Below are 26,953 nucleotides of genomic sequence, written 5' to 3' on the forward strand. Positions count from 1 at the left end.
TTGTGGGCGATACTTATTTTTCATATACTATTTTAATTCCTATATCTCCTCTCCCTGTATATCGTTGTCCTTATTGCGCAGAGTTTACTAAAAAAAAGTTTATTAAAAAAAAAAGTTTGTTAGCTTTAAGTTTACATTGTTTCTTCATTCTTTTAATCACAGTCCTCTGCCACACTATTATTAATATACATGTATGAACCTTAGGTTCATATAAGGGTTGTCCTGGTGGAGTAGATGATAAAGACATCGGTCTCTACAGGACAGGACCTTTGTATCAAATCCCATATGGACCGTACTCCAAAACTAACTACTCTGCAAAGACTAATTAAAGTCATGGAAATCCAGCAAAGGAGCATGCATGCCCAAGACCTCTTCAGTATATGTAGTGCTACAAAGGAAGACCAAGTATCCTTACAACCGTATCTGAAGTTATCTGAAGAAAAAAAAGATGAATGGCTAGTAGTGATAGCGACGTACAATTATTAGAAATCTTCAAGTAAAGCAATCCAATCTCTCTCTTTCTCTCTCTCTCTCGTTCTCTCAGTTGGCTACTTAATCATCTGCCTCGTTGACACTTGCCAAGATTCATACAAAGCAACACCCCTACTTAAATATTGCCTCCGTTCTGTATGGAAGATAACATCGGGAAACGGGAACTCGCATAGACGCGTTACACCATTGCCGGGATCCTTCTTCAGTGCTTCTGATAATAATTGGAAGATGATTTATGATGTAGCAAAAAATAACTTGTCTATTCATGGTCACAAGTATACGAACCATTGGAATCTGATTTATGGCACTAACATTTAGCGACCTAACCTAAAGGCAGTCTTACAGTTCGCACTTATTTAGTACACTTATTTTCTATTTAAGAATACATATATTTTAGCTAACTAATTTAGATATTTTTACAAAATTTTCGTACTCCTAATGTACTTCTTAACCTCAACTTTCCTGTACCATAAAACAAGAGATGATGCTCTTCTTCTCCTGCATCACCTCTCGAGTGGCGCGGTGGCAAGCATCGTATCATTTATTATTTTATTAACACGCCGTCTACACGCCTGAACAATTCACCACGACAAACGTCAGAACGGATGTTTAGTAATTTAGCATGAAATTAGGGACACTTGTGATTGAGTGGGACCGTTCCCAAACATAAAAAAAAGCGGGGGCGACGGTTGGTTGGACGTAATCTTCTTACGAAACCAAGCTCCCGAAGAAGGTAAGCGCGAAAAAATAACCTCGCAGGAAAAAGGACACCACGGCTTACGTACCATGGTTCCGCAGATTCCGTAGCTTCCCAGGCAAAGCAAAAAAAAGGACAACTACAGATGTTTGTAAGGCATTTATAATTGAAATGAATGTAGGCGTAGCAAAAGTACGTGCTCGAGGGCGTTAAGAAGGGAAGGAAAACATGCTGCAATGCCAACAGTGTGAGCGCAAAATATTATTCATCTTTGTTTCTTCTGTGTGGCTTTCAAGACAAATCTCTGTCCTATTTGTTTGACGGTTTGCAGCAAAGTCGGAGAAATGCAACAAATTGTTTTAGCCACGGCATTAAAACATGCTTCAAATGGGGTAAAAATAATTTCTTTCTTTTTTTTAGCCTTTAATCTATTTCTTAAGAATTCCCCCCAAGTGAGGAGTCAAGTCGAGCCGTTAAAATCAAATTGGGCGTTACGGATTAAATATTTGGGAATAGTTGGAGTAAATCGTTGTAGGAAAACAAATCCAAATTTGCTGATTTTCTCAACTTGAGATACCTATATTAATTCTATTGAATTCTTTTCTTTCAGACTAAAACCTCAAGAGGTTTCCCAATAACCGGATATTGAGTCTTGCGTACAGAGACGCGGTCCAGATGGGATTTGATACCCAGTCCTGTCGTATGAAGACCAGCAGCGCGGGTATCATCTATACTACAAGGTCTCCCAATTATATTGTCTTAGGTATTCCTGAATACTACAAAGCAATGTCTTCAGTTGAGGTTAGTTTTAATATGTACTCGAATAAGTCCCAAATACTTTCTGTTAGCTGAAGTTCTATGTTTTACAAATAATATTATTTATACAAAAAAAAAACACTTTGTACCTAATACAGTCATCCGTCTTAACGACTTCATCGTTCGTTACGATGCGAGACGAAAGTGTTCAATTTCCGAGCCTCTGGATTGCCTCTTTAAGCGTTCCACGAACATGTCCTCATGGTGTCACTAATGAGCCAGAAATGTGTGAACGGTTCCATATGACCAGTGCTTCTGATGCTCAATCAATTGGATGTAGCAGCCAGTTGGGTTGTAATCTGTATTTCATTCCCACTTTTCCCTGTATATTTTTTTTATTTTGCTACCACCTTTTGCTAAGTAACCTAATACAAGTGGAGGAAATAAAAACAAAGAAACATCCACAACGTTCACAACCCCTCAAAGTTGGCCACAACATACAGGGAACAGGGTACTCAACCCTACTGCTGGGTTGATCATTTGTATTCTCTGTGTGCCATTTCTTGTGGTGAAGATGTTTGTCCTTTGACCGATGACGATGAAAGAAAAGTGGAAAGCAAACCCCTCGATTGTAATTAATGAATCGGAATAAATTAAATGTCACTGTTCTATACCTTTTTGAACTTCAAGGCCAAAGAGCACACAAGAGTGGAGGGTGGCTTATGTGGATGCTTCACTTTTTTTTGGGAAATTCGAATTTCGCAATAAACTTTTTTTCCCTCTCTCTCTCCCTTCTGTTATCTTACAACATTAATGATACGAATTTTGTGTGGATTTATGTTTTGTATTGAAGTCTATGAGCAAAGAGCATTTCTTCGGTTCACAAAGAGCCTCATTGTCACTCAATTTAGGTACAACTGCTACGGTGCTGAATTTGATTATCAATGCCCCGAGTTCGGAATGTGTGATGTCTTCGTGCATAAACATGACATCCCCTGTACCCCGGCAGCAGTTACATTACAGTTCTTTGACCACAGCCACTTTGCTGACGCTAATGCGGCATTTTTGAGCGTCGTATACATTTCATCGTTCCGGATCAGCCACGACGCTTTTGACATCACTTCATTGCCTTTGCAAAATCTTTTTCTTTTCTTCTTTTCTTTTTTGCTGCACCGTGCTGCAACAGCAATAATGCAGTTTATTCAGATTCCGTTTCGGCGGCGGCATAGTCCGAAACAAAGCCATCCGAGACCAAAAGACAACCATCGGTAAATGGATTTAAATGGTGTCTCGGTTCGGGCGTGTTGTCGTGGGATGCTCATGGGATGCCCGTTTTGTCACCGTTGACATGTGAAGGATAAAAAATGACGGCTTTTGCCACGGATGGTTGGTTATTTTTTTACACCACTCGGCGTTCCCCTCCTTGGGGCTTGATCTTAAACTTATCAAAGAACCGGTGTTAAGGAACATACCGACCGAGCCGTCTTATTCGTAAGACGGTTGGCAAATCGTGATAATCTAACCGTCTTGAGGACATCAGCGTGCCGTCGGGGCGGTTTTTTTTTTGTTCATATTCCCGTTGACTCCGTTAGGAAACTGAAGACTTGGCAGGAAATTCGATAACCTTCGATAACATCTTAATGCAGCAGCAGCGACAAGAACTGTTGGCTCGTTTGTAACCAACGGAAGCTAAAGTTCGTGTCATAGCTGTTTAAAGGACAAAGCGATGGAACGATCAAGATTATGCATGAAAGTGCATTCGAAATTAATACTAAACGATGCATGATGTTTACGATCGGATATTCTATTTTATCAAGAAAGCGAAAAAAAACCTTGTTGCCCTTGAGAAAACAATCAGTTCCAGCTCGGTGTAACTGGGAAACTTAACCCAGTTGATAGGGAACTAAAAACCGAACAAAGTTAAGGATTTTGATGACAATGAGGGCAACATTTTTTTATTGCTGTCTGCAAATCTAGCATCCCTAAAAAGATATAGAAATAATTCGCCCAATATAAAGGCTGCTTTTTGAATATAAGATCTTCATTAAAACATTGTCCATGAAATTTCTATTAAAGTTCAAGAAACAAGAAAATGGAACTCACAACGATTCAGGTTCGAAACGTATGATTGCATTCGGAATATTTGATGTTACTCTGGTAAACAATCGATATCCTCTATTCGCGAGTTAGAGTCAACACACTAACCGTCCCAACGGGTTCATTAAAAGTTCTTAGTCCGTGACTCAAGAAACACTCAGCAAGAAACGCAAGGTCATTTCGATTTGCAATTCGATAATACACTTGAAGAAATTCGACTCACGGATACAGAAACGATGGACAACTATACCTAATGTACTGTGTGTCCAGCTGGTAGAAGCGGAAAACGGGAAAAAGGGCACCATTAATGTACCTTTACTACACCACACAGATAGGGATAGTAGAAGGTAATGCTTTGGGAACTATAATTGCTTTTATCGATTGTGATGGGTTATTTCGGGTGTTGATTTCACCCATTTTTATGAGCCTCCGGTACCGAACCTATAGCATTAGATCATTAGAACGTTACAATCGATATTGATATGGATGGATGTGGTGCTTCTAGTGGTGAATTCTTGTAAAACCTTTACTGAGAAATACGAAAGGATCTTTTTAGTTAAACCTTTAGTTTACCTTTAAGTTGATTCAGTTCACAACATTCACATTCTCGCTGCAAACATTCCAGATAAACCATTCTTTTCCAAATTCAAATAATAAATGTATATTTTTATTTTAGAATCGCAATAAAAAGATTACTTTTGCTGAATTATGGTATCTGTTGTATTATTCAGTTCCTTTACAACATATCCCCCAGCTCAAATGTCATCGAAACAGAGAAAGATTTCAATTTTCAGTACCCTGAAATTGCCCTTTAACAAAAGACATATACACTTGTCTGGTACTGTTGAGCAACTGAGAAACATTTGACTCCTGTTTTTGGTCTGTTTTTTTTTTTTTGCCAAAGCTACCGGAATTAAGAGTATTTACCCCCATTCCAAGGATACGCCAAACTCTCAATTTCTGCTATGTGCTCAAGTGATGATGATCTCACGTACAATTGTTACAATTGTGGAACATGGAAAAACACCCACAAGGAAAAACACCAGGTAATGACACCGATGTACGATAGCAAAATTCGTCGACGTTGACTCCAGAAAAGACTCCTTCACCCCCTATCTAATAACTTCACGAAACACAATGATAATGTCGTGCAGCATTATGTTTTGACATGGATGTGGAACACCAGTAAGACGCTCGAAATGTTATGATTAAATTTTAATATTTTAAATCGATTGCCAGCTTCTCGAACGTGCCCCGCAAAAATCAATTCCACACCTTTTGTACCATCTGCCTTTATTTTTTTTTCGGTGAAAATAATTTGTTTGACGATGCGAAACAGTGCAAATATCTCATCACATTCGCGCGCGTGGTGCCACAGTTTTCCCGAAAACAAGGTCTGGAAATTGTACAACACATGTAATGGCTTTTCGCAATGTGCAGGTGGAAAGTGAAATTTAGTAACAAAATCTTACATAAATAAGCATGACTTTGGTATGGTTATTGTAAAATTATTCTGTAAGTAAAGCTTGGTTCATTTGGGAATGGGGTAGTTTTTACCTATTTTGTAAATTATTGCTAGTGAAACACATTTTTAAAGTGTGAAATATCAATTGTAATTGTAATAAAATAACTGTGTATAAAGTTATGTTACGCACTGTATTTACTAAATTAATAAGAAGAATTGACGGACCCTGCTTTCCCGTTGACGAAGCAATTTGTTAAAAAATTTGTGATAATTTTGTGATTTTAATCTTATTTCGAATATTTCTGATTGAATGCGGTTGACTTACCGGTGCTAACGATGGATTATACTTCACTTTCATAAACCACAAGAAAACATTTACTTCAGAACACAGAACTACTTCTTCGCGCCCATGTTGGGCTTTTTATCACTTATTTTTCTTTCTCACTACTATTTTTCATTTATTTTTCTTTCACTTACACACTTCTTTCACTTATTTTTCTTTCACTTACGCACTTCAATGGCATATTTAAAGACCCACACTCGCTTACAATGGCCCAAATTTTTCAATACACTAATTCACATAATAATCAATAAGCTCATAGATAAATAAACATAACTTTTTTATCACCAAAAAAATAACCAAAACTTGCATTTTTTCCGGACACAAATGCAGATACACATTTCAATGCGCTTTGGCACATTTAAAACACAACATTCGCCTACAAAGGCCACATTTTTCGATACACTAATTCACGCATTTATCAATGATAAATAGACATTTTTTTTCACCAAAAAACAACCAAAGCTTGCATTTTTTTTCGTGCTAAAATGCGCTTTGACACATTTAAAACAAAACACTTGCCTACAATGGCCACATTTTTAATAACACGAATTTACGCAATGAGCAATAAGCTCATTAAATCGATCACTTTTTTCTCCACAAGCATCACATCACAAATTTTATGAACTTGCCGAAGCTTTTTACGAAACACAGCTAACCCCACACGTTTATGGCTTGATTGTACTATAAAACTCGTTGCCAAAATGCACAACATGTATGAAAATTATTTGCAAGCTTACCACACGCATAATACACGCACTGATTGTAAATTTGCTTACTTTCAAATTCGTCCACCGTGGCGTTAGTGTACAGCAATCTGCGCCGACCACTTGTGGCATTCTTCTTTCACTTACACTTACTAACAAGTATCGTGAGTGTATACGCATACACAAACCAAACCGACGCTGGCAACAATTTGAACGCGTGCAGTAAAATCTTTACTGTTTTAACATCAAATCCACACACGAATTGATTTACTAACTATTGTTTCTATGGAATACGATCCTCGGAGAAAGGATATCACTTTTATTACCAAAAAAACCCGAACTTTCTATGCACAAAGGAAGGACGCCGCACTCCACGCATTACCGATCGCTACTGATCACAATTTGCCTCCTTGTCACATTATCATGATCTCGTGTGCGTCGTTATCACACCAACACAACTATAATTGGTGAAGCGGCAGGCTCACGACTTCACTCATTCGTTCGTACACACCTCGCTTCTCCATGAGAGACGAAAGAAAAAAAACCTCGCAAAAAAAATCATTCAATTATCGATCAAATCCCGTCTTTCATTTATGGCTTGGAAAATGTAGGCATTTAAACACTTTTCCTTAATATAAAATATTGTTGTTGCGAATAGTAGGAAAACGATTTAAATTGGTTCGATCATGTGGTAATGAATTACTTAGATATTCTTACACTTTCTTTCCGTTCTACGAGGCCCCCTGACCAGCGAAACCCTAGGCAGCCGCCTACTCCGCCTACCTTTGACTCCGCAGTCTAGCGATTTATGTGATATCTCCAAATGATTAGCTCAATCTCGTCAAGAATTCGTGATAAATCTCAAAAAAGTCCTTCGAATAATGGTAGCATCATCAAGCGATCAAACTTCATCGATCGATCAACTTAATGTGCTTTAATTTGTATCAATCTAATAGCTCACAGTAAACGATCTTCAATCATTGAATTTCAACGAATGGAAAGAGAGGAGCACAATAATATGAAGAGCAAACATTTCTAATATTTTTACTGAATATAAAAAATATAATTAAAATACTATCGAGAGGCAAGGTTTATAACCTAACACCCCCCTTTTTGCTACCGACACGTGAGCTCCATCGTGAAAGAATGCGATCGATAAGGTCCTTATTACCTTTATTGTCTTTTAACTCTTATTGATTTCTTTTACAAACTTTTTCATTCTTTTCTCAACGACAATTCAACTCGCATAACAAAGAAAACCCCGGACACAAACTAACGGATTAAATTTGTTTTCATTGTGTTATGGAAAAGGGAGGGTGGATCGCGAAGAATTTGCGAGTCTAATTAATTGGTGTTACGGGTGTAACAGCATAACGCGATCGCAATAACTGCCTGACACATCACACAAAACATTCTGTACGAAACGATATGATCTGATCACGCGTGCCAGCAGGGAGAAAGAAACCAGTGTTCTCTACCTGCAGCATAAAGCCACCAACGGCGAACCATTTGGTGCACAATTAAACCCACGAAACAAATAATTAACGGACAACAAAACAAACAAACCACACGCAACCTGCGCATGGGACAATTGAAACAAATCGCCTGGCGGACAAAACATTGGTAAAAAAGAAACAGAACCAAGGAATTTACTACAAACAAATGGTGCTATATGTGGCTAATGTCCAAATGTTATCAAATTACTGTGCATTACTTGATCTGTAATGGCATCGAGTAACGGCAACTCGAAGGATTTAATTGCTGCGCATTACTTTAACACTTTTGCTGCTGATCATCTTACTTCCTACCATCTGTAAGTCATGGATTTTATAGGCATTGACATAATTAATAAGCCCTAAGGATCGCTGCTAACTTCCTGTAACTCTCTTCTTGTCCACTTACTTTATAATCAATCAGCTTAAGCTTACTTTGTGATTTATTCTCGCTTTAAGTAAAGTTACAGAAAGAAATGGACAGAAAATAAATAACACTACGTACCATCGTATACAAAGCAAATAGAAACATCCTTCCTTAAAGTTCCCTTAAAGAAGAAACATAAACAACTAATCATACACAACCTGGTGGTGCAACCTTTTCTTAGCAAAAAAAAAACAGAAACAGAAAGATTAGAATTTATTTTTGTAAAAATAAGCCCCTCATCTCAAGGAAAGGATTTCTCTGGGCGAACGGTGATCGGTTCGGTTCCTTGATAGTACTCCAGCTTCTTTGCTGCTCATTCTTCTCCTCGGGTATATCTCGATGGTGATACGCTTTAGCTGCCGCTCCATTGGTTTCGCGTACAATTTTTATCGGTTTCGAACTTACGTACTTGTCACCTTTACCATCGTTTTTCTGCGGCCGAGAAGCATCTTTGTACGTGCTCGCCGTTTGTGGCAGTCTCGCGTTGTAAGGATCGTACCGATTACCCTGGTACAGCCGTTGATTGTACGGTTCCTTCACAGGTGTACGGACAATTTCGGGCAGGGTGGCAAAATAAATAATTCGACGATTGCGCATCGCAGGTGCGGCAGGTCGCATCATAGCCGGCTGTAACGGCACGTTGTACGCGGGAAAACCATGCGACGGTTGTTCGATCTCGTTCGTGTACAGATAGTTACGATCGCGATAGTACAGCGGCACATCATACCGTCTGTCCGGATAGTAGTAATAGTAAGGATATTTGTACCGTGGGAAATATGGATCACTTTCCACATCATGCCGACGTTCGTAGTAATGATCGTACCGATGCGGTGCCGGCGGATGCATACGATTCATCATATCGTGATGAAACGAATCGTACTTATTGTACACACGTGGATACATCGGTGATTGTGAGGTGGCCATGTACGAATCGTACGTACGCGGTAACGAGCGGGCATAGTTCATGCTCGTCACCGGCTTACGGTACAACTCTCTGATCAGCTTATCGTTCACCGTGTCACGAGATTCAGACGATCCTGATGACGATCCACTACCCTTCGTTTGCTGGGTGACAAAGTTCACTCTTGGAGCGCGTGATTTTATCCCTTCCTGGATGAACATTGATTCCTCCCCGTCCGAGTCACTCTCTTCGCGTACTATTTTTGCTTGAAATTCGGACGATTTGTGTGGTGCATTCATGGTTTGTTTTTCCGCTACAGCGACATCTTCTAGTGCGGGCTGTTTTTCTGTGGACGCGTTTGTAGTTTCTGTGTGACGTTTTGCACGTTTCGGTGGTGTTTGATCACTGGACCGGAAGTGACTGATCAACCCGGTAGACTCCAGTATTTGATGTTTGATGTGTCTCTTGTCTCTTATTTTACGCACCATAAATGGTTGTAGGGCTTCATCGGTAAGTTGTGTATCAACGGCATCATATACTGATGGTTCCAGCTTGAACCCTTCATCCAACTGTTGTATGTCGTCTGGGGTACTTTTTCCTTCACAAGCACAAATCAACAGCACGCCGACAGTGACGATACATTTCCATTTCGCTCTATTCAGCTCTGCCATTTTCTTTATATGCTGATCCTAAAATATGTAATATCAAATTAGTTATGAAAGTATTACAAATCTTGCCAATAATTCAATGTTCTTAAAGTAGATCACTTCATACGTTTAAACACTTTACGATCAGTAAAAACTTTTCACTTTGAAATGTCTTTCAACTAAAGTGAAAGGCTAGGCTCTCCATAAGTCTCCAATATTTGTAGCCCAAAATGACCTGATAGTTCTTTAAGAATATAATAAAAAAAAACTGAGAGATGCCCTATATATTAATATTCGATTCAACAGACACATAACGGTTCCCATGGTTGAACGGTTTCCCAGTGAATTTAATCACACAAAATCACCACTTTAACCGATTGCTTTAAGTAAGTTAAAACCAAAATTAAGCAACTTCAAAAAATACTTACATCGACTATGTAATGTTCATAGGGGTGGGTTTACAAACTAACAGGTAACACGTCCGAATACGTATAAAGTTACGACACGACTGAAATGAGATGGTTTTTTTGCATTTAACAAAAGCATAGCGTGTGTCTAACTTCCGATTGCGCTTGTATACAACTACCACGACGCGCTAGATTCAACGCTTGAAATCACATAGAATTTCCGACCAGAATGGAAATACAACACACAAAAAAAAAGCTAATCTCTTTCCCTCGAGCCCGGCACACACTGGCGTATCATTGGACACAATGGAAAGGAGGGGGGAAAAAATACGTACTGGAATTTTCAATTAAATCCCTAGTGATGAAAACTGAGTAAAAATAATCATTCCGCTTCACACACATTTGTAGGTGCAGCATTGGTTTTTTTTTTGTGTATGGAAAATGACCAACCTGCACCAACAGCATAAACCTCTGCACACAAAAGATTCCAACATAGGAAAAACCATATCCAAACGGTCTCTAACACAGGTGCACCCATCATGGGATAGAGAAGTTCAGCCACCGTGCGATTCTCTGCACAAATTACATACTCATGCCATGCCAGAATCATTCGTCCCCGTTGGTAGGCATTGCGACCGTGTCACCGTACTATAATTGGGCAGAGATACAACCTAAACCGATTCTACGCATAATGAGCAAAGGCAACGTGCAACTAACCGATTAACAAAATCCGTTAAGGCTGCGAGAAGGAACGTTCTATTTGTAGTTTGCTTTCGTGGTTTATGATTTTCTTAATGATAAATTCATCCAGAATGCTAAATATTCTATAAAATTAAATATTATTTTGGATAACGTTTCTCCCTCTCGCTTCTAACGTTCACCGAAGCAGTTTTTTCCTGGTCAGTTGAGGAAATGGAAATTTATGCTTTCCAACCTCATCGACGCGTGGACGATTTGCAGTTTTAAATGTTTATCAAAATGATCTTGTTATGAACAATAGATGTCACTGTGAAAATATGTTATTCCCCTTGTCATCAACCACACGTTCCGCTCTGATAGTTCGCATATATTTCTGTCCCTCCATACGCTGTTGTTGCATTGGAACACAGCAGAACGGACAATGGAAGATAATCTGCATATAAAGACAAATCTCAATGAAAAGTGAAGGGCTAACAAAAATAAAAGTTTTAACCATCGCATGACATTGCTAAACGGAAGAACCTTTAAAACTTTCGATCGTTCATTCTGGCGGAGGTGGATCGCTGTCAACCCTTCTAGCATGAGGCAATACGTTGTTCTTTCTGGTAAAATATTACGTTCTCCTTCGTCGCATCTTTGTAATGATTTTTATGCGTCCAACGATACTAGTATTGTGTCGTGATCCATGCTCATAACAATCTGATAAGCTAGCTCAACATTATGTCTTGTTATGAATTTCTTCTATTCCTCTGATCAATGTTCCTCTTCCTGGGTATCACTTTACTGGTTTGTTATGTGTTTCAATCTACGTAAATTCTTTGTTCTCATCTTTCTAACTCCATTACAACACATAACCAGAAGAAGAAGTAATAGAAAATTGTAATGTTAATAACCGCTTACGTGTTACCTTGTATATATTTCACGTGCAAGTTGTTACATGCTAAATCATCCTAATATGCTAATGTTACACCATATGATTGAGAATAAACTATTCAAAACATATTTCAGCACAGACCTTTACACAAAACAGTAATGTTAAAATAATCGTTTTAATCTATTTCAATAACTGCATTATCGATGTTTTTAGCATCCGGCGTTACTGGTTTTGTCTTCACACTATTCTCCCTCGACAAGAACTGACTGATAAGACTGTTTTTAGTAGTCTGATTTATGTTTTGTCCACGAGGGACGGACATCAGGAGAGGCACACGTTTTTTGGATTTTGTCACGGTCGGAACCTTGCCAGTTACTGCAACGGCATCGTTACTTTTCCCGTTAGCAACGCTTTTCTGTACCGTCGGAGGTTCAGCTTTTTCTTTCTCCGATACATCTACTGCACATGTTTCGTTTGATACTTTGTTTGTCGCGGTACCATCACCGGTATCAGACAATGGATTGCTTTCCTTTTCCGCGTTTGTTTTCTTTTCTTGCTTTGCGAATTTAGACTTCTGTAGATGATACTTCCATTCATTCGGAAGTGTCACATCCTTCAGATCGTACTGTTGAAGCACGTTCTCGTCCACCATCCAGCACAGCTTTCCCTGCATTGATCCCTCCACAGTGCATGGTCCCCAATGGGCAATTTCTTTAATTTTGTCCTGTATACTTAACAAGCTAAACTCGACGGCTTCATTACGGCTTGCATGAAATGCATGAAACTCACGGACCAAAAACTTACGATTATTAACATTCCCATGCACCAAACGAGCCAAATCACGTACGGCTTCTTCGGTGATCTTAACCTTCTTTATCGTCGGTTTTTCATTATCCTTGCTAGGTGATATTGTTGTCGCATCCTGTTCATCCTTGGAAATGCATCGAGTGAACGAGATCGGTTCATCCGGATTGAAAAGCATCGCACGATCGTCCAACATTTTCCGAATCAGTGCAGAACACTCAATGTAACTGTTTGTACTTTCCTCACTTTCCTTTTCCCAGATACACCCAATGAGTCGGGGTTTGATTTTTTCCGTTTTCTTCTTCATCTCTGCCACAAACTCTTGTTGCATAATTTTAAGCTTAAATTTCTGCGTTTCTGGACTGTTATCATCGTCTTCGCCTTCCTCTTGCAGTTCTTCGTCACTTAGATGGCCATGAGGTACGAAAAATTCATTATCCACTTCGTAGTCTTCTTCGGGATCGACATCTTTTTCGTCATCGCTACCGTGCAGTGATTCGCCGGGCTCTTCTTCTTCCCATTCGTCATCGGAATCCACTTCATAATCGAAAAATTTCTAAAAACAAAGAGGTAAAAAGGTAATTACCATCAGCTCGATATAGTGTATGAAATCTTAAATATGCACTTACAGTGTCCTGAACGAATGGGCGACGTGCTTTAATACAAGCACTCCGTTTACGCCACGTTCCTCTATACGGAGGACGACGATTTTCTTCAAACAGAAAGAATTTAGTTTTAAACTTTTGCTTCATCTTGCCCGGATCTTTCTCAATCTCGTGGCACACGTTTTCGTCTGAAAGTGAACAAATGCTTAGTTAAGTCCGTTTACCTTCATCCGTACGCTTTAAAAGTTAGTTTAAACCTACCAACAATCATTATTTCATCATTTTCCTCCTCATCATCTGCATTCCAAGTTCGTTCGGTTTTTATCGGATTATGGGTCTTTTGTCTTAGCAGTTCAACATAAAGATTAGCCCGATCAGTTACTTGCTTTCCGTCCGCAATGTGTAACACAAGACGTTCCAAAGCGTCTTTCTGGCCAGAATTTAGAACCCGTCGTACCGTTGGTGCCAATCTCATGTCCCCTTTAACGCAAAAGGGCATGAACCGCTGCTGACCCAAACTCGCCACACTGCCCGTTGGTGCGCCCAAAGCAGATTCGACCGAATTTTCATCATCAGAAGCTTTAACACCACCGCCAGCGGTTTGCTTCTTGACGAAAAAGCTTGTAAAAGCTTGAGCCACCTTTTGTTTCCGCTTTTCCTCGGCTTCTTTCTCATCCTCCTTGCGCTTTCTTTCCTCCTCCCTTTGTTCCTCCTTCTTGCGACGTTCCTCTTCCTTCTGGCGCTTCTCTTCAGTTTTCTGATCAATTTCGGCCTGCCGTTTTTTCTCCTTATCCTCGCGTTCTTTGCGTTTCTGTTCCTCTTTCTCTTCGCGCTCTTTGCGCTTCTGCTCTTCCCTTTCTTCGCGATCCTTGCGTTTCATGAGCTCTTTTTCTTCACGTTCCCGACGTCTTTGATCTTCCTTTTCTTCGCGCTCCTTTTTACGCAGTCGCTCCTGTTCCTCTTTTTCGCGAGCTTTTTCCTCCCTTTCCTCCTGCAGTTGGCGACGTTTTTCCAGCTTTGCCTGTTGCTTCAGTTCACGCCGCTTTTCATAACCCTGACGTAGAGCTATTTGTTTTGGGGTCAATTTCCGTTGCTTTTTCTCCTCCTCGCTTGGGACGATCTTGGAGTTGGGAGTACAGAGCAAGTAGACGTCTTCGCTTGAATCAACGTCGGAAGATATGTCACCAGCGAGGATAGTGTCGGATTGATCCAGTGGTTTAATAGTATCCTGTGCAACAGCTGACTCTGACGGTAAATCCTCGCCTTTCGTGGTACTTCCAGTTTTGTCAACTAGTTCCAATGATTCTATAGATTTGCTTTCAGTAAATGATTCATCTGCGCGTTCTGTTTTTTCTGCTGTCGAGTCCGAAAGCTCCACTTCGTTTTCTTCCGTTGCACAATCAGAATCATTTTTTGGCGGAGTCTCATTTTCCGCCGTCAAAATCAAAGATTTGTTCTTTTCTGCTACATCAGCATCACCATCGTCGGATAGATCCGAGTCATCCAGAATTATTGTTTCTTTAGGTTCATTGCTTAAATTCAGTTTCCCTGCACCAACTGCCTTCTTTTTCACCTTCTTGATTTTATCCGTGGTACTGCGTTTTCGTTTTCCTATGGGGAGTTTAATCAAAATTTTTGGCGAATCCATCTTATTCGTCTTTCTTTTTGATTTCTTCGCGGAAAGTGATGTGCCATTGTTACTCGTCACCGATCCCGATGGTTTGTCTTGATCATTAGCAGTTTTGTCCACATTATCACCTTCTGGTTTACGATTTTCTTCCTCCGCTACCAGTGTCGTAACAAGCTCTTTAACATCTGATACTCGTCCGGCCTTTGCTACATGTTCCACATCTAATTCTTCCGTCGATGGTTTCCTTTTGCGTGCTTCACCCAGCTCCACTGGCGGTTTGGCAGGTGTTGACAAAAATTGAAAAGGCAGCCGGCTTTGTTTCATTTTGCGAACATTCGCTCCTGGGGAAATTTTGGAAGCATCATTCAACACTACGGGAGCTGTAACTTCCATTTTTTTTTTTTGTTCAATCGAAGGCACAAAACAAAGAAAAGGCACTATCGCTATCGGCACAGAAACCACAATCCAGTTAAACAGAAAACACCTTATCGCGAGTTTGATTTTAACATTGAAATAACATTTGATTTTAGTTCACTAAATGCACTAGTTACACACAAACATTTGTTTAACCATTTAGTTTGTTTCTTGTTGCAGTTTATGCAGCTTTTGCACGGTAATTTACAGTTTTAGTTGCAATATTTTCACTTCTGACTTGATCAAGCGCAATATTTCTCTTGCCAGGCATGTTTTTGACGTTCAAAAGCGCGCTCAAATGTGTTTTCATCTCAGTTCACCAAGATGCATAGATTGGTTATGTTTATGTTTTTTTTTGTATTTAAAAAAAACGATTTGCTTTTGCATTAATTTTCAACAATAGCTATGAATTTACTGCTCTGAACATGTACAGAACACGTTGAAAAGGGAAATTATTTCTCGTTGAAGTGAAAACTTGGCGTAAATCGAGGGTTGTTTATTTCCCACATCGGGAGGATCGTTGCACGCTCAAAGTTCATTTTATTTTTGTGTTTACTAACTATTGAACACATTTAGCACAACATGAATGCCATTTTTATGTGAATATTTTATCCGGCTTCCAGACAATCTAATATAACCTTTTTATTCATATTTTTTATCGTAAACAAAAATATATAATGTTGTCCATTGTTCGTACGTCAGATCGACCGCTGTTCACCCATCTATTGACATTTGCTCTGGCAACACTGGCTAACTCTTGTGACTTTTGCCAATGTCCGAATTGTTGGGCCGAAAATTGAAAAATATCCTGCGATTTATTGCTACCAGATACGTTCCACATTTTCTTCAGCATCGCTCAAAGTCGTCTTGTAATTGTGTGCTTTTGGAACCCTTCGTTTAGGGTTATCGTCAACAACTGTCTGCGTATTTTGTTCGTGTAAAAGTGATAAGTGCTGTGATTAGTTTGCTTATTTTTATTTGGCTTGTTTGCTGTTTGTTCTGTGCGCCCGTCTATTACCGTCTCGCCGTAGTGTATCTGTTTGGATTTTAGGTATACAAAGGTAGAACGAACGAGCGCATCAGCGTATCAGCAAGAACGTTTGTATTAAATCGTGTATTTTACCTTTCTTCAGAGCATCGCTTCCCATTCACATCAATGAGTAAGATGACTAAAAACAAACTCAATCTGACGTTGCCGCCTGGCTCTGTGGATGTTCCCGCTGGACAGCAGACAACGCCAACACCCTCGTTCAAAACACCATCCGGTACCGAGTACGTAATTGGAAAGCATAATCTGCTGGGAAAGGCGAAAAACAGTATCGATGCGCTTACGGAAACGTTGGAAGAACTCGAAATGGAGGAAAGTGCACGCAAACGCATTAAGGTGTTTCTCAGCCAGAAGGAAAAAATCGGCGAACTTAGCGACGAGGATTTGGAGAAGCTGGGTGAACTCGGCTCGGGAAACGGAGGAGTAGTGATGAAGGTACGCCACATTCCCACCCAGCTTATAATGGCGCGCAAGCTGATACACCTGGAAGTGAAGCCCGCGATCAAGAAACAGATCATACGCGAACTGAAGGTATTACATGAGTGCAATTTTCCGCACATCGTTGGATTCTACGGTGCATTCTACAGTGATGGTGAGATAAGCATCTGTATGGAGTACATGGATGGTGGTTCGTTGGATTTAATTTTAAAACGTGCCGGCAGAATACCTGAAGCTATTTTAGCGAAAATAACATCCGCCGTACTGAAGGGATTGAGTTACCTTCGGGACAAACACGCCATTATGCACAGGGATGTAAAGCCGAGCAACATACTCGTAAACAGTAGCGGAGAGATTAAGATATGTGATTTCGGTGTTTCTGGACAGCTGATCGATTCAATGGCTAACTCCTTTGTAGGCACTCGAAGCTACATGTCGGTAAGTGTTGCATTTTCCTTTTAGTTTCAGTTTCTATTCAACACTGACGGGCTCTTTTTTACACCTTTCAGCCCGAGCGTCTACAGGGTACGCACTATTCCGTTCAATCCGATATATGGTCGTTAGGGCTCTCACTGGTAGAAATGGCGATCGGAATGTATCCTATTCCACCGCCAGATGCCAAAACGCTAGATTTAATATTCCAGGATAGGGGAGACGATAGTTCACCCGGCCAAAGCATCATTGAACCGAAACCGATGGCTATATTCGAGCTGCTCGATTACATCGTAAATGAACCACCTCCCAAACTGGAACACAATTCCTTTACCGATCGGTTTAAGAACTTTGTCGATCTTTGCCTAAAGAAGAATCCCGAAGAGCGTGCAGATTTGAAAACATTAATGGTAAGCCAAAACAAACGCCCTATGGTTTGGATAACATGATAGAATCCTTGTTTTGTTTATATTTTGTAGAACCACGAATGGATTAAAAACATCGAAACCGAAGACGTTGATATTGCCGGATGGGTATGCAAAACCATGGATTTGGCACCGTCGACACCGAAACGGAACGCGTCACCATTTGCGAACTAAATGTCGTTTTGGCAGCGGTGCATATGCATTCTTCAATACGAAGCAGGATTATTTTAACGTTTGAGTTTTAGCTTGTTTAGTGTAACAACCGTATGCGTGTGCAGTCTTGCAGTGCAGATCCGCCACGCATATTTTATCGTTTGAGCCTTTTTGCGAACCTTACAGTACTGTATTTTAAACGGCCAACGGGAAGAAGGCAAGCTTTACGGATAAGGATTGTGATTGTATTCTATCCCCAAAAAACAATGTTATTAGTTTGCATTATTTTATACGATTTTTGTTTATTTCCATATACACGAATCACATTAAAAAAAATTAAAATATTTTTTTTTTAAAACCGAACTTTTTCTTTTGCTGTTCTTTTCTGTTTTATTTTGCATTTAAAGTCAGAACAAAAAAAAACTATAATAAACTGCTGTGAGGGGGTTTTATGTTGGAAGCTATCGTATTGCAACCGAATGCAGTTAAGGAAACAAATTATTGCAATGTTAAAGTCACAACATTGCGCGAGCGCTCTCTCTGTCTCTCTAACTCTTTCTGCACAAATTTTGAAATATTACATCGTATTTGATAGACTGGAACAACCAAATGATTCCAACAGTACGCGTTTTACACTATGATTATGAAACATATTGTATGAATGATATTTTCGTCGCACTTATTACTACACCTAAGCTCACACCATCTATCGCAAAATAGGATGATATAATATGATAAGAGTATCCCGTGGAAACAGTGTACATTGTGACAGAGCCGAATTGCAAACATCCACCAAAAACTCTGCTGCTGCAGTTTCGTTTTTGTTGTCTGTCTGTCTATAGCGAATAAAGATGTATATTAAGGTAAATTGCGTACATAGAAAACAATAGTTTTAAACAAAATACATCTATTTATTAATCTCTATCCGGAGCAGGGTAGTAATATAAACGTTTATTAAGTGTGTTTGTGTGGAAACTAAACCGATGATGCTTGCATGCTTCATTCGTTCTGCTGTAATGTCGAATCGTTCATTTCTTCACAGCACAGAAAAGACATTACTACTGTTCATTCATATCAGTTGGGTATAGTTTAAATTGAAGGCACATATTTGTTTAGTTTGTGTTGTTTTTCTTTTGCTTTGTCTCCACTTTTGCTTTTCTTCACGAGTATCTCATTTCAATAGTCGCTTTAAAGCTTTAATGCTTGGGTTTGTCAATTTATTATTAAGCTAAGCTTTTATTTGTTTGTTAAATGTTTCCAATACTGTTTTGTGATGTTTATAAAGCACATACTTTCTTATAATCTAAAAAAACACACACAAATACAATTGTTCAAAGTTCTGTCAATGATAATAAGTGCGACGAAAATCTGAAAATCCGAAATATCAAAATAATTGATAAAAAGAAAAACATTCCATTACATAAACTACTAAACCATCAACCGTTAAGCGCCTAATTATAAGTACAGACGAACCTTGCGTGCGGGGTAGAACTCGAGAGATCTTTTTTGTCGGTTCAGATTTTGTTTTCTTGTACTCCCACGTACGGTATCAACTCATCAAAACAACATGAATAGATACTAGCGGCTAATCTATGGTACGTAGAGTTTTCTACGCTACCTGATTCTACCCTCAAAAATTGGATGCAAATAAAAATCGTCACAACAAAACCATTGATGCTACAAATCCAGCGCTCAACGTAAACATTATTTATATAAAGTATAGTTTTGTGTATGCTTCTTCGAAAGGAAAAGATAAACCATAATCCTTCCCTTCTCCTATTCTCTATGTTCAAGTAAGTAGCCAAGCATTTAAGGATACGAGTTGTATTGCCAACCCAAAAAGCTTTAGCATTTAGTTTGCTCAACCATTTGCGCCGCGGGGGGGTGGTTTCGTGCCAACCCTTGCTAGTGTAACCAATGCTGCGATATCAACCAATATTGGGTTGCTAACGTTGAAGGTCAAGGTAGAAGTAGGGGTTTAAAGTAAGCCCGACAAAATATGGCCGTAGGCGATGGCGGCAGGTCTTGACTGCGGTAAAATGTGTTACATTCCTTCTCCGTTAACTTCTCGAAAACGGCCGCATACTCACGATGGAACGAAATCAGATCGATATCGGCACGACCAATCTCGATGAACGCTAGGAACAGCATGTCGCGATAGATCGAGTGCGTCCGATCGACGCCACGGTGCTTCAGCTTCTGTCTTTCATTTGCTAACCGTTTGACGGGTGTTAGTAAATCGTTGCATCGTATCGAAGCAATTATTTGTTGCATCACACTAAAAAGGAAAAGTATCGTTAGATCCGTGCACAGTAGGACAGGTACTGTATGATGCAATACTTACGTTCGATTGATCGATGTTTGATCAGTAAGCAGAGCTTTTAATAATGTACTATCTGGTTGATTCTGACGCCAGAGCATATACATCGCTGGTCCCGCTTCGGAATGAAGCCGTGGATTGTCCCACAAGCAATGCACATTAATTGTTTTCACATTGCTCAACGGATCCGGATTATCATCCTCCTGGCAGAATGAGACAATTTTGTCATAAAAAACGTTAAGTTACAATAATTTTAACAGCAACTTAAAGCTACACACCTGCTTCGGTAGCGCAAGGTTCGAAAGATGCGTGTTTACATCTATCCGCTCCATGAACCACACCAAATTCCAGTAGATGATCGGATGTTCCTCGACAAACTTTGCCTTGGTAAGGGCCAGATCGCCCTCCTCGCCGAGAATGTTTTCCAACTCTTTGCGTAGCACGAGCGGATTTAAGTATGGCACACTGATCATGTCATGTTGATGCTTTGAAGATCTGCGCTGTGCATCGCGCTGAAGATTTTCCCCTTCGGCTATGATTTGCACATTCAGAAATGGCACTGTCACTTTACCACATGCATTGCAGGTGGTATTTAGATTGGAATCTTCCGCCGACCAACCAGCCATAACGTCCTCGTCGTAAAGCAGTACCGAACAGTTATGGCATTGCGAGCAAGAAGTTATCTCTATAACAAAATCCGTCACACTAGCTTCCGATATCTGTAAGAATGTTTCGTTACAATTAGTTTCCTTTGTGGTGATTTGACCATTTTTTTCATTCCTTACCTCCGCAACAGTGGCATAAATGTTGTCTGGCAACGTTGGATATGCATTCAAGCTGCTTGTCGATGTAGCATTTTCACCCAAAGGAACCAAATTGTTGTAGCTAGATTTGCGCGATTCGCTAAAACGACCCCAAAGGTCAAATTCGCTCGATACGCGACGCGAACGGTTGCCATTTATTGCGCCCGCCGGATCATCATGATGCAGTAGATCATTTTCCGAACCATGACCGTCACGTTCCAAACTACCATTCAAACCGCTGCCCGTTTTTACCGGTGTTGAATTTGCCGATATCGCTTCCTTAATATCGTCCAGCTTTTTTGCTACGGAATTGGCAGCATTTTTAATACTGCTTAATCCACTCTGTAGAATTTCGTTCGATTTTTTCCCAGTAAGACTCGGGCTGAAATGAAACAGTCAAACCGTCATTTCATGTTTTATATTCTTTGTTAACGAAATTTCGAGTTTTAAGTTCATTTTCAGACCAAACAGCGAATAACATAAAATAACAACTATATTTTTTAAATCCTTTAACAACTTACCTTATGTTAGAAATGTTCTCTATCATGTTCGTGGACAGTGATTTCAAGTCTTTTTTCATTGACATGCGTGCAGGTGAATAACGGCTACAACGGAACGGAACATTGAGGGGCGGGTATTTGGTGGGGGAGGAAAACGAAACAAAGAGAGAAAGAAAAAAACAATGCGAATGCTACAATATATACGTGCAAGTTAAACATAAAATAATGGAATTGTCACCAATTCACGTGTTCATGCCACAGACATCGACAAGCCGAAAAAGAAACACAATTGAACAGTCTACAAGCTCTTGATTAGTTTTTTGAGTTCCAACAGTGGAAAGGTAAACCAGGCGTACATATACATTTAGCCACCCGTTTACTACTTACCCAAAGTTAAACTTTAACGTTGAACCCAAACTTCCAAAGCCCGACGTAACGGTGCTTGTCATGGGCATCGTTTCCGACCGCTGCATACTTTTGCTGAGCTGTGTCGAATCATCGAACGTAGCTGAACGTTGGCCTTTGAACAGTATCGGTTGGTCGGTGTAGATGGTATTATTGTTGCTCATTTCGTTCGGTTCGGATGTTTTGTCGACCGATTCGCGCTGCTGTATTGCCAGCTCTTCCGTCATATCGTTAAGCGCTCCCAACGGATCGTCCTGCGTTACCAGTGTGCGAGGTGATATTCTGTAATGTACAACACCGAAACATTAATAACAAGCCACTTATCCCAATCTTCAGTACTTACTTTGTGGGACTGCCCTTTGCCGTCGGTTCCTTCGTATCTTCTGACTCCGAATGTACGCTCGCCTCCCTTCGGTTGTGAAAATCTAGCGCACGTTTCGCTTTCATCGCTTCACCCTTATTTTGGCGCTGAAGTTTGTCAATAAATTTCGTATCCCCTGCAAAGCTATCCGCCCTTGCCAGCATCCGCGGACTTATATCGCAGCTGTTGGTGGGTGGTGATTTTTTGTAGCCAGTTTTTCCTGCTTCCTTCCCGCCAACACTACCAGAAGTGCCGGCATTCGATTGTAGCTTTAAATGGTGACTCCCCTCACCGCTTATTAACAAACCGGCGCTCGACAGTACGTCCGCAGATTCTTGATGGCCGGTGGTTGTTGTTTGGCGTACAATTGCACCAACCCTGCCCCGGAGTTTGTCGAAGGCACTGAAGTCCATCGTAACGCTGGTGTTGTTCGGTTGTTCCGCTTGCGAATATCCCGAGTCTAGGCTCGTGCGTGATGTACCATCGACCAGCTCCAATGCACCGCCCACCAAATTGCTCTCGTGCGACAGTGACCGGCGACGTCGATCGGCAAACTTTTTGCCAGCACGCTTAAAATGTGCCGCACCGATCACAATGTTCCGCAACCGGTGCCAACGCATTTGCGACGAAAGGATCGAATCCGATGGCCACTGTGCCTCCAGTACGCATCGGTTATAAACGCCGTACGTAAGTGCGTTCGGTTGAATGCCGGAACGCTTCATCAGATAGTGCAACCGGACGGCCAACACGGGTAGATTGTGCAAACCGCACAGCTGCATCATGATGCGGTAGCAAACCTCATCGCACGGTACCTTCAGCTTGCACGCCTTGCTAAGCAGATCGTACGCTGCCTTCAGCACGGCATGTTCCCGACCGGTGTTTTCCGATATCAAGCTTGGCAAAACGATGAAGTAGATGGAGTAGCAGGTCGCAAGCAAATGTTTTGCCCACAGCTCCGGATTGCCCTGATGTTTGCGGGCTAGCTTTTGTGCCGTTTTTATCTCATGCTTTGTACGGCGGGCCATGGGCGAACCGGGCGCCAAACTGTTGTGCTGCTGCAGCACATTATCGAGCACGCTGCGGCGTGTTTCCTTCAGCAGCATTGCATCGAGCGAAAAGGAATCGTACGCATACATTTGATCCGGCAAGCCCGGTTGACACTCGGGCGGAAGAATAAATTTCGTACGCTCGCTGCTCTGTCCCGAGTCCCACTCGATCAGCTTTATCTCGGTCGGTGTGTCCTCGTACGCGCTCACCTTTTCCGCACATTCGTCGAAAAATGCTAAATTATGATCGCTGTCCGATACGAACGAACGTTCCTCGATGAAGCGGATAAACATTTGCGTTTTCATTAGCAGCTGGAAAAATTTGTGATGCGCTTTGTCGCGCGATCGTAGAAAAGCGTCCATGCGAAACAGTGCGCTCGGATCGGTCGCACCGATCGTCGGTGCCTTGGAAATCGGTACCAAATAATCCCGGTACCCTTTCAAAATGCAGGCCATAAACTGTAGGAACGCTTCCTGTATGCGTTGCTCTAGGTTTTGTTCGCGCTTTCGCTTCTTTAAATCCCGATCCAAGCTGTTGTTCGAATCGTATCCCTGGTTCAGGCTAAGCTCCTCCAAATTGCGTAAAGTTTGGCGCAAAACACGGGCCGCCCGTTTCGGTAGCAGCTTCGTCGTGAGATGCTTCTGCGACTCGCACAAACTAATATTGTTCGTGTCGAGATCAACACACGTTACATCGCTGGGCGGTTCGTACAAATCGAAAAACCGTGAATCCACTCCTATCAGGTACGGTAATGGTGCATGCAGTACCTCGGCCAAACCGAGCGGACAGAGCGGTATATACGGGCATTGCCACTTGAAGGGGAACAGGAACGAAGAGACAGCTTCCGCTACGGCCGTCAGTGTCGCCGGTCGTAACGAATGTATCAGCAGCTTCTGTTCGGTTAACACCAGCAGCAGTACATGGAGGCAGTTTTCAGGGCCCAGATTGGACAGCAGCTGACGAAATCCGGCACCACTGCGTGGCAGCGGTGAATCTTCTGGTAGTGTTAGCAGAATGCGGGTATTGCTGAGCGTGGAAAGTTGTAACAAAATGCTTGGCGATGGAAACGGTACCTCATCGAGCAGATGTGTTATGTACCGTTCGATAGGTACGGGAAGCTTTTCGTTGAGTGTGGACAGTTTCTAAAACAAAGCGAGGTAAAGCATTTTAGTACAGCTTGTAAAACATCAGCTTTTCCGATGCTTACATGCAAGAACTGTAGCCATTTCTCAAAGGTATCACCGAAAGGCCATCTGGACAAAATACATATCGATTTGTTCACGTGCAGGGAATGCGTTTTATGCGAATCTCCGGTCCAATCCAGCAGTGCACGCTGCTGCTCGTTCAAATTATTTTCACTAAAAACGGAATATCAAACACATGTTGAGGATATAATATATGGTAAAATAATATCGCATCTTACTTACCAAAAATCTTCGTAGAATGTTAAAGCTGATCCATACACTTTGTACGTACCATCGTTAACGGTCAGCACGAACGTACTAAAGATTGGCTGTATTGGTTTTCTTTTTATCTGAAATGCATAAACGTGTCGTTGTGTAAGAGACTCAAAACCGTTTGGAGTAAAAGAATTTACCTTTCCATCTCCACCCGGTACATGCTGCCAAGCTTCGAGCGTTGTGCCCATTGGGAGGCAAAACAGCGGAACACTTGGGCATAGCGTTAGCGGAAAATCGTTATGATCATGCGTCGGATACCGATGTAAAATTTCCGGCTCGTAACTGATCAATATCGGACGGTTCATTGATTTTTTGTAGCATAAGTATACATCGCTTCCCATGAGACCCTTGTTCAGCGTTTTATGGATCATACAGAACGCGTGCGGTGGCTTCTCACCCTTCGAAGGTATTACGACGCACAGATCCGTTACCACCAGCTCATTGCAAGGCATATCAGTAGTCGCCCGTCGAAACGTTAGAAACGTTTTGGCGGAAGAATTGTTCACATTCGCCAAACGATCACCGGGCGTGCTAAGGACGATCTCTGCATCGGACATGATCCGTTCAGCGCCTTCGTACATTACCCCGATATCGACCAGGGGCGGTTTGTCCTTGCCTCGTCGGTAGTAAATGAAGCAGCCCGTGGTCCGTACGGAACCATAGTTTAAATCGGCTAGCAGCCCTGACGGTGTGTTTTCGAGAATTTCGTAATCGGCAGGAATTTTTTCACCCAAAGAAGGAAAATATACACCGATGTCTGTAATCGGATCTATACTGTTGGTCGATCGTAGGTGCGACGAGTCGTTGAATATGTTCTCTTTCAGCAGCTTCGGTTGCTCGGGCATTCCAGCGACCACGAAATAATCGGCCACCCGTCTTTCTTCCATTGCTGCTGCTGCTGTTCAGTTATGTTTCGGGTGCTGTAAGAAATGCCACAAGTTCAATCCATGCAATTAGTTTAACATGACGCTGAGAAGCTATCTTTTACATGCTTTAGTATTGGACCGTTTGTGGCCTATTATTGGAAGTATATTTGTAACCTATTTTTGCTGTTTAGTATTGCTTATTGCTTACTCCATCACGGTAAAATAGAAGCAAAATAAAAAGAAGGCAACAATCACAACATTTCATCATTTTTGCCAGGCCTTGGCCATACATAAAATGTGGTGCCCTTGGTCATGCACTCGCAACTATTCATTACAACATTATCGTTCTACATTAAGGGTGCATACACATACACGAACGCAATCACACCTCAAATCTGGAGTCCGATGCAATGGCAGTATGCACATGCACTTCCGAAACCTACAATCAAATGTGTCGATTTTTACAGAATTCTTTTAACAAAAAATAAACGATACGACGATTTTGAATATATTTTCTGAATGGTATTTCATTCCGACGTTGTCATTAATTATTTTTATACATCTACATCTTTGACTCTTGCACTATGCGCCCTGATTGATGCTACCTGTACAGCAGTCCCTTTATGTAGTGCATTGCATCGAAACCGATAGCATTACTTTGCAACAATCTGGCGATTAAGATGCACACAGAACACAACAAAAGCAAGAAGGTTGCGTTTCCGCTCAATGGCAAACCTGAATAGCTACACTATTTTGCTAATTCGTACATCCCCCCTCTAAGCCACACCTTGCACCACACACCAGATAACAGAAAGTAGCAAACCTCTTCGTATTGCCGCTTCACCGATTTGTAGTGATTTCCGTTCTCCTTTAAAACGTTTTCACCAGCAGCTCACGAACGAACGAGATGCTTTTCACGATATCCTTTCGTACACGAATCCAATTCCAATTCCCTTCTGAGCTGTAGCAAATTGATTGTTTTCGTGTTTATTATTTTCACGAGACGAAGCAGAAGACGTATAAATTTTTGACAACCGTCTTACGTCTGATTTGCGCACCGAGAGTGTCAAATGTAATGTCAAATTTTATCCAGCCCAAGCCACATCAGGTTCATTGCGATCATTTAATTGTTCGTTTTTAATCATTAAATAATTAACAATTAATTTAGGCAGAAAAGGCAGAAATGATATCACCGTTGTATGAAACATATTTTATAAATCAAGCCTTTCTACAAGCTTGT

The 26,953-nt window shown here is 41.0% G+C and overlaps 4 protein-coding genes across 9 annotated transcripts; 1 reads left to right on the forward strand and 3 right to left on the reverse strand.

Moving 5' to 3' along the window:
* Positions 1-8,472: 8,472 nt before the first annotated feature.
* On the reverse strand, positions 8,473-11,249 carry LOC125762865 (uncharacterized). The gene is made up of 2 exons (XM_049425435.1): positions 10,451-11,249; positions 8,473-10,064 (listed from the first exon to the last, which is right to left on the reverse strand). The coding sequence occupies exon 2, from the start codon at positions 10,044-10,046 to the stop codon at positions 8,688-8,690; it is 1,359 nt and encodes a 452-aa protein (XP_049281392.1). The 5' UTR covers positions 10,047-10,064; positions 10,451-11,249; the 3' UTR covers positions 8,473-8,687.
* Positions 11,250-11,756: 507 nt separating this feature from the next.
* LOC125762856 (chromatin assembly factor 1 subunit A-A) lies at positions 11,757-15,794 on the reverse strand. The gene is made up of 3 exons (XM_049425413.1): positions 13,673-15,794; positions 13,436-13,599; positions 11,757-13,362 (listed from the first exon to the last, which is right to left on the reverse strand). The coding sequence occupies exons 1-3, from the start codon at positions 15,432-15,434 to the stop codon at positions 12,178-12,180; spliced, it is 3,111 nt and encodes a 1,036-aa protein (XP_049281370.1). The 5' UTR covers positions 15,435-15,794; the 3' UTR covers positions 11,757-12,177.
* A 367-nt stretch (positions 15,795-16,161) lies between these two features.
* Positions 16,162-19,653, forward strand: LOC125762868 (dual specificity mitogen-activated protein kinase kinase dSOR1). Of its 2 annotated transcripts, none has more exons than XM_049425440.1 (4): positions 16,162-16,516; positions 16,589-17,379; positions 17,451-17,783; positions 17,853-19,653. In XM_049425440.1, the coding sequence occupies exons 2-4, from the start codon at positions 16,612-16,614 to the stop codon at positions 17,970-17,972; spliced, it is 1,221 nt and encodes a 406-aa protein (XP_049281397.1). In that variant the 5' UTR covers positions 16,162-16,516; positions 16,589-16,611; the 3' UTR covers positions 17,973-19,653. The 2 variants fall into 2 exon arrangements, with proteins under 2 accessions (XP_049281397.1, XP_049281398.1); XM_049425441.1 differs by having other exon boundaries at positions 16,162-16,506.
* LOC125762853 (DENN domain-containing protein Crag) lies at positions 19,484-26,835 on the reverse strand. Of its 5 annotated transcripts, none has more exons than XM_049425407.1 (11): positions 26,501-26,835; positions 24,985-25,767; positions 24,815-24,921; positions 24,595-24,745; positions 22,323-24,529; positions 21,962-22,261; positions 21,596-21,679; positions 21,057-21,456; positions 20,550-20,990; positions 20,296-20,474; positions 19,484-20,229 (listed from the first exon to the last, which is right to left on the reverse strand). In XM_049425407.1, exons 2-11 carry the CDS (start codon positions 25,732-25,734, stop codon positions 19,911-19,913), a joined length of 4,938 nt encoding a protein of 1,645 aa, XP_049281364.1. In that variant the 5' UTR covers positions 25,735-25,767; positions 26,501-26,835; the 3' UTR covers positions 19,484-19,910. The 5 variants fall into 5 exon arrangements, with proteins under 5 accessions (XP_049281364.1, XP_049281362.1, XP_049281366.1 ...); XM_049425405.1 differs by having other exon boundaries at positions 26,537-26,834; XM_049425409.1 differs by lacking the exon at positions 26,501-26,835 and adding an exon at positions 26,449-26,470.
* Between the last annotated feature and the right edge of the window lie 118 nt (positions 26,836-26,953).

Source organism: Anopheles funestus, chromosome 2RL, assembly GCF_943734845.2.
Source record: "Anopheles funestus chromosome 2RL, idAnoFuneDA-416_04, whole genome shotgun sequence".
NCBI classification, from domain to species: Eukaryota; Metazoa; Arthropoda; class Insecta; order Diptera; family Culicidae; genus Anopheles; species Anopheles funestus.

Bases quoted from the DNA above. Each gene is read 5' to 3' on its own strand.
- LOC125762865 (XM_049425435.1), bottom strand. From the start codon at position 10,046: ATGGCAGAGCTGAATAGAGCGAAATGGAAATGTATCGTCACTGTCGGC.
- LOC125762856 (XM_049425413.1), bottom strand. From the start codon at position 15,434: ATGGAAGTTACAGCTCCCGTAGTGTTGAATGATGCTTCCAAAATTTCC. The intron at 13,600-13,672 runs GTAGGTTTAAAC...GTTCACTTTCAG, and splicing joins TGATGAAATAATGATTGTTG to ACGAAAACGTGTGCCACGAG. The intron at 13,363-13,435 runs GTAAGTGCATAT...CTTTGTTTTTAG, and splicing joins GCCCATTCGTTCAGGACACT to AAATTTTTCGATTATGAAGT.
- LOC125762868 (XM_049425440.1), top strand. From the start codon at position 16,612: ATGAGTAAGATGACTAAAAACAAACTCAATCTGACGTTGCCGCCTGGC. The intron at 17,380-17,450 runs GTAAGTGTTGCA...TACACCTTTCAG, and splicing joins GCACTCGAAGCTACATGTCG to CCCGAGCGTCTACAGGGTAC. The intron at 17,784-17,852 runs GTAAGCCAAAAC...TATATTTTGTAG, and splicing joins CAGATTTGAAAACATTAATG to AACCACGAATGGATTAAAAA.
- LOC125762853 (XM_049425407.1), bottom strand. From the start codon at position 25,734: ATGGAAGAAAGACGGGTGGCCGATTATTTCGTGGTCGCTGGAATGCCC. The intron at 22,262-22,322 runs GTAAGTACTGAA...TGTACATTACAG, and splicing joins GCAAAGGGCAGTCCCACAAA to AATATCACCTCGCACACTGG. The intron at 21,457-21,595 runs GTAAGTTGTTAA...GTTTCATTTCAG, and splicing joins GAGAACATTTCTAACATAAG to CCCGAGTCTTACTGGGAAAA.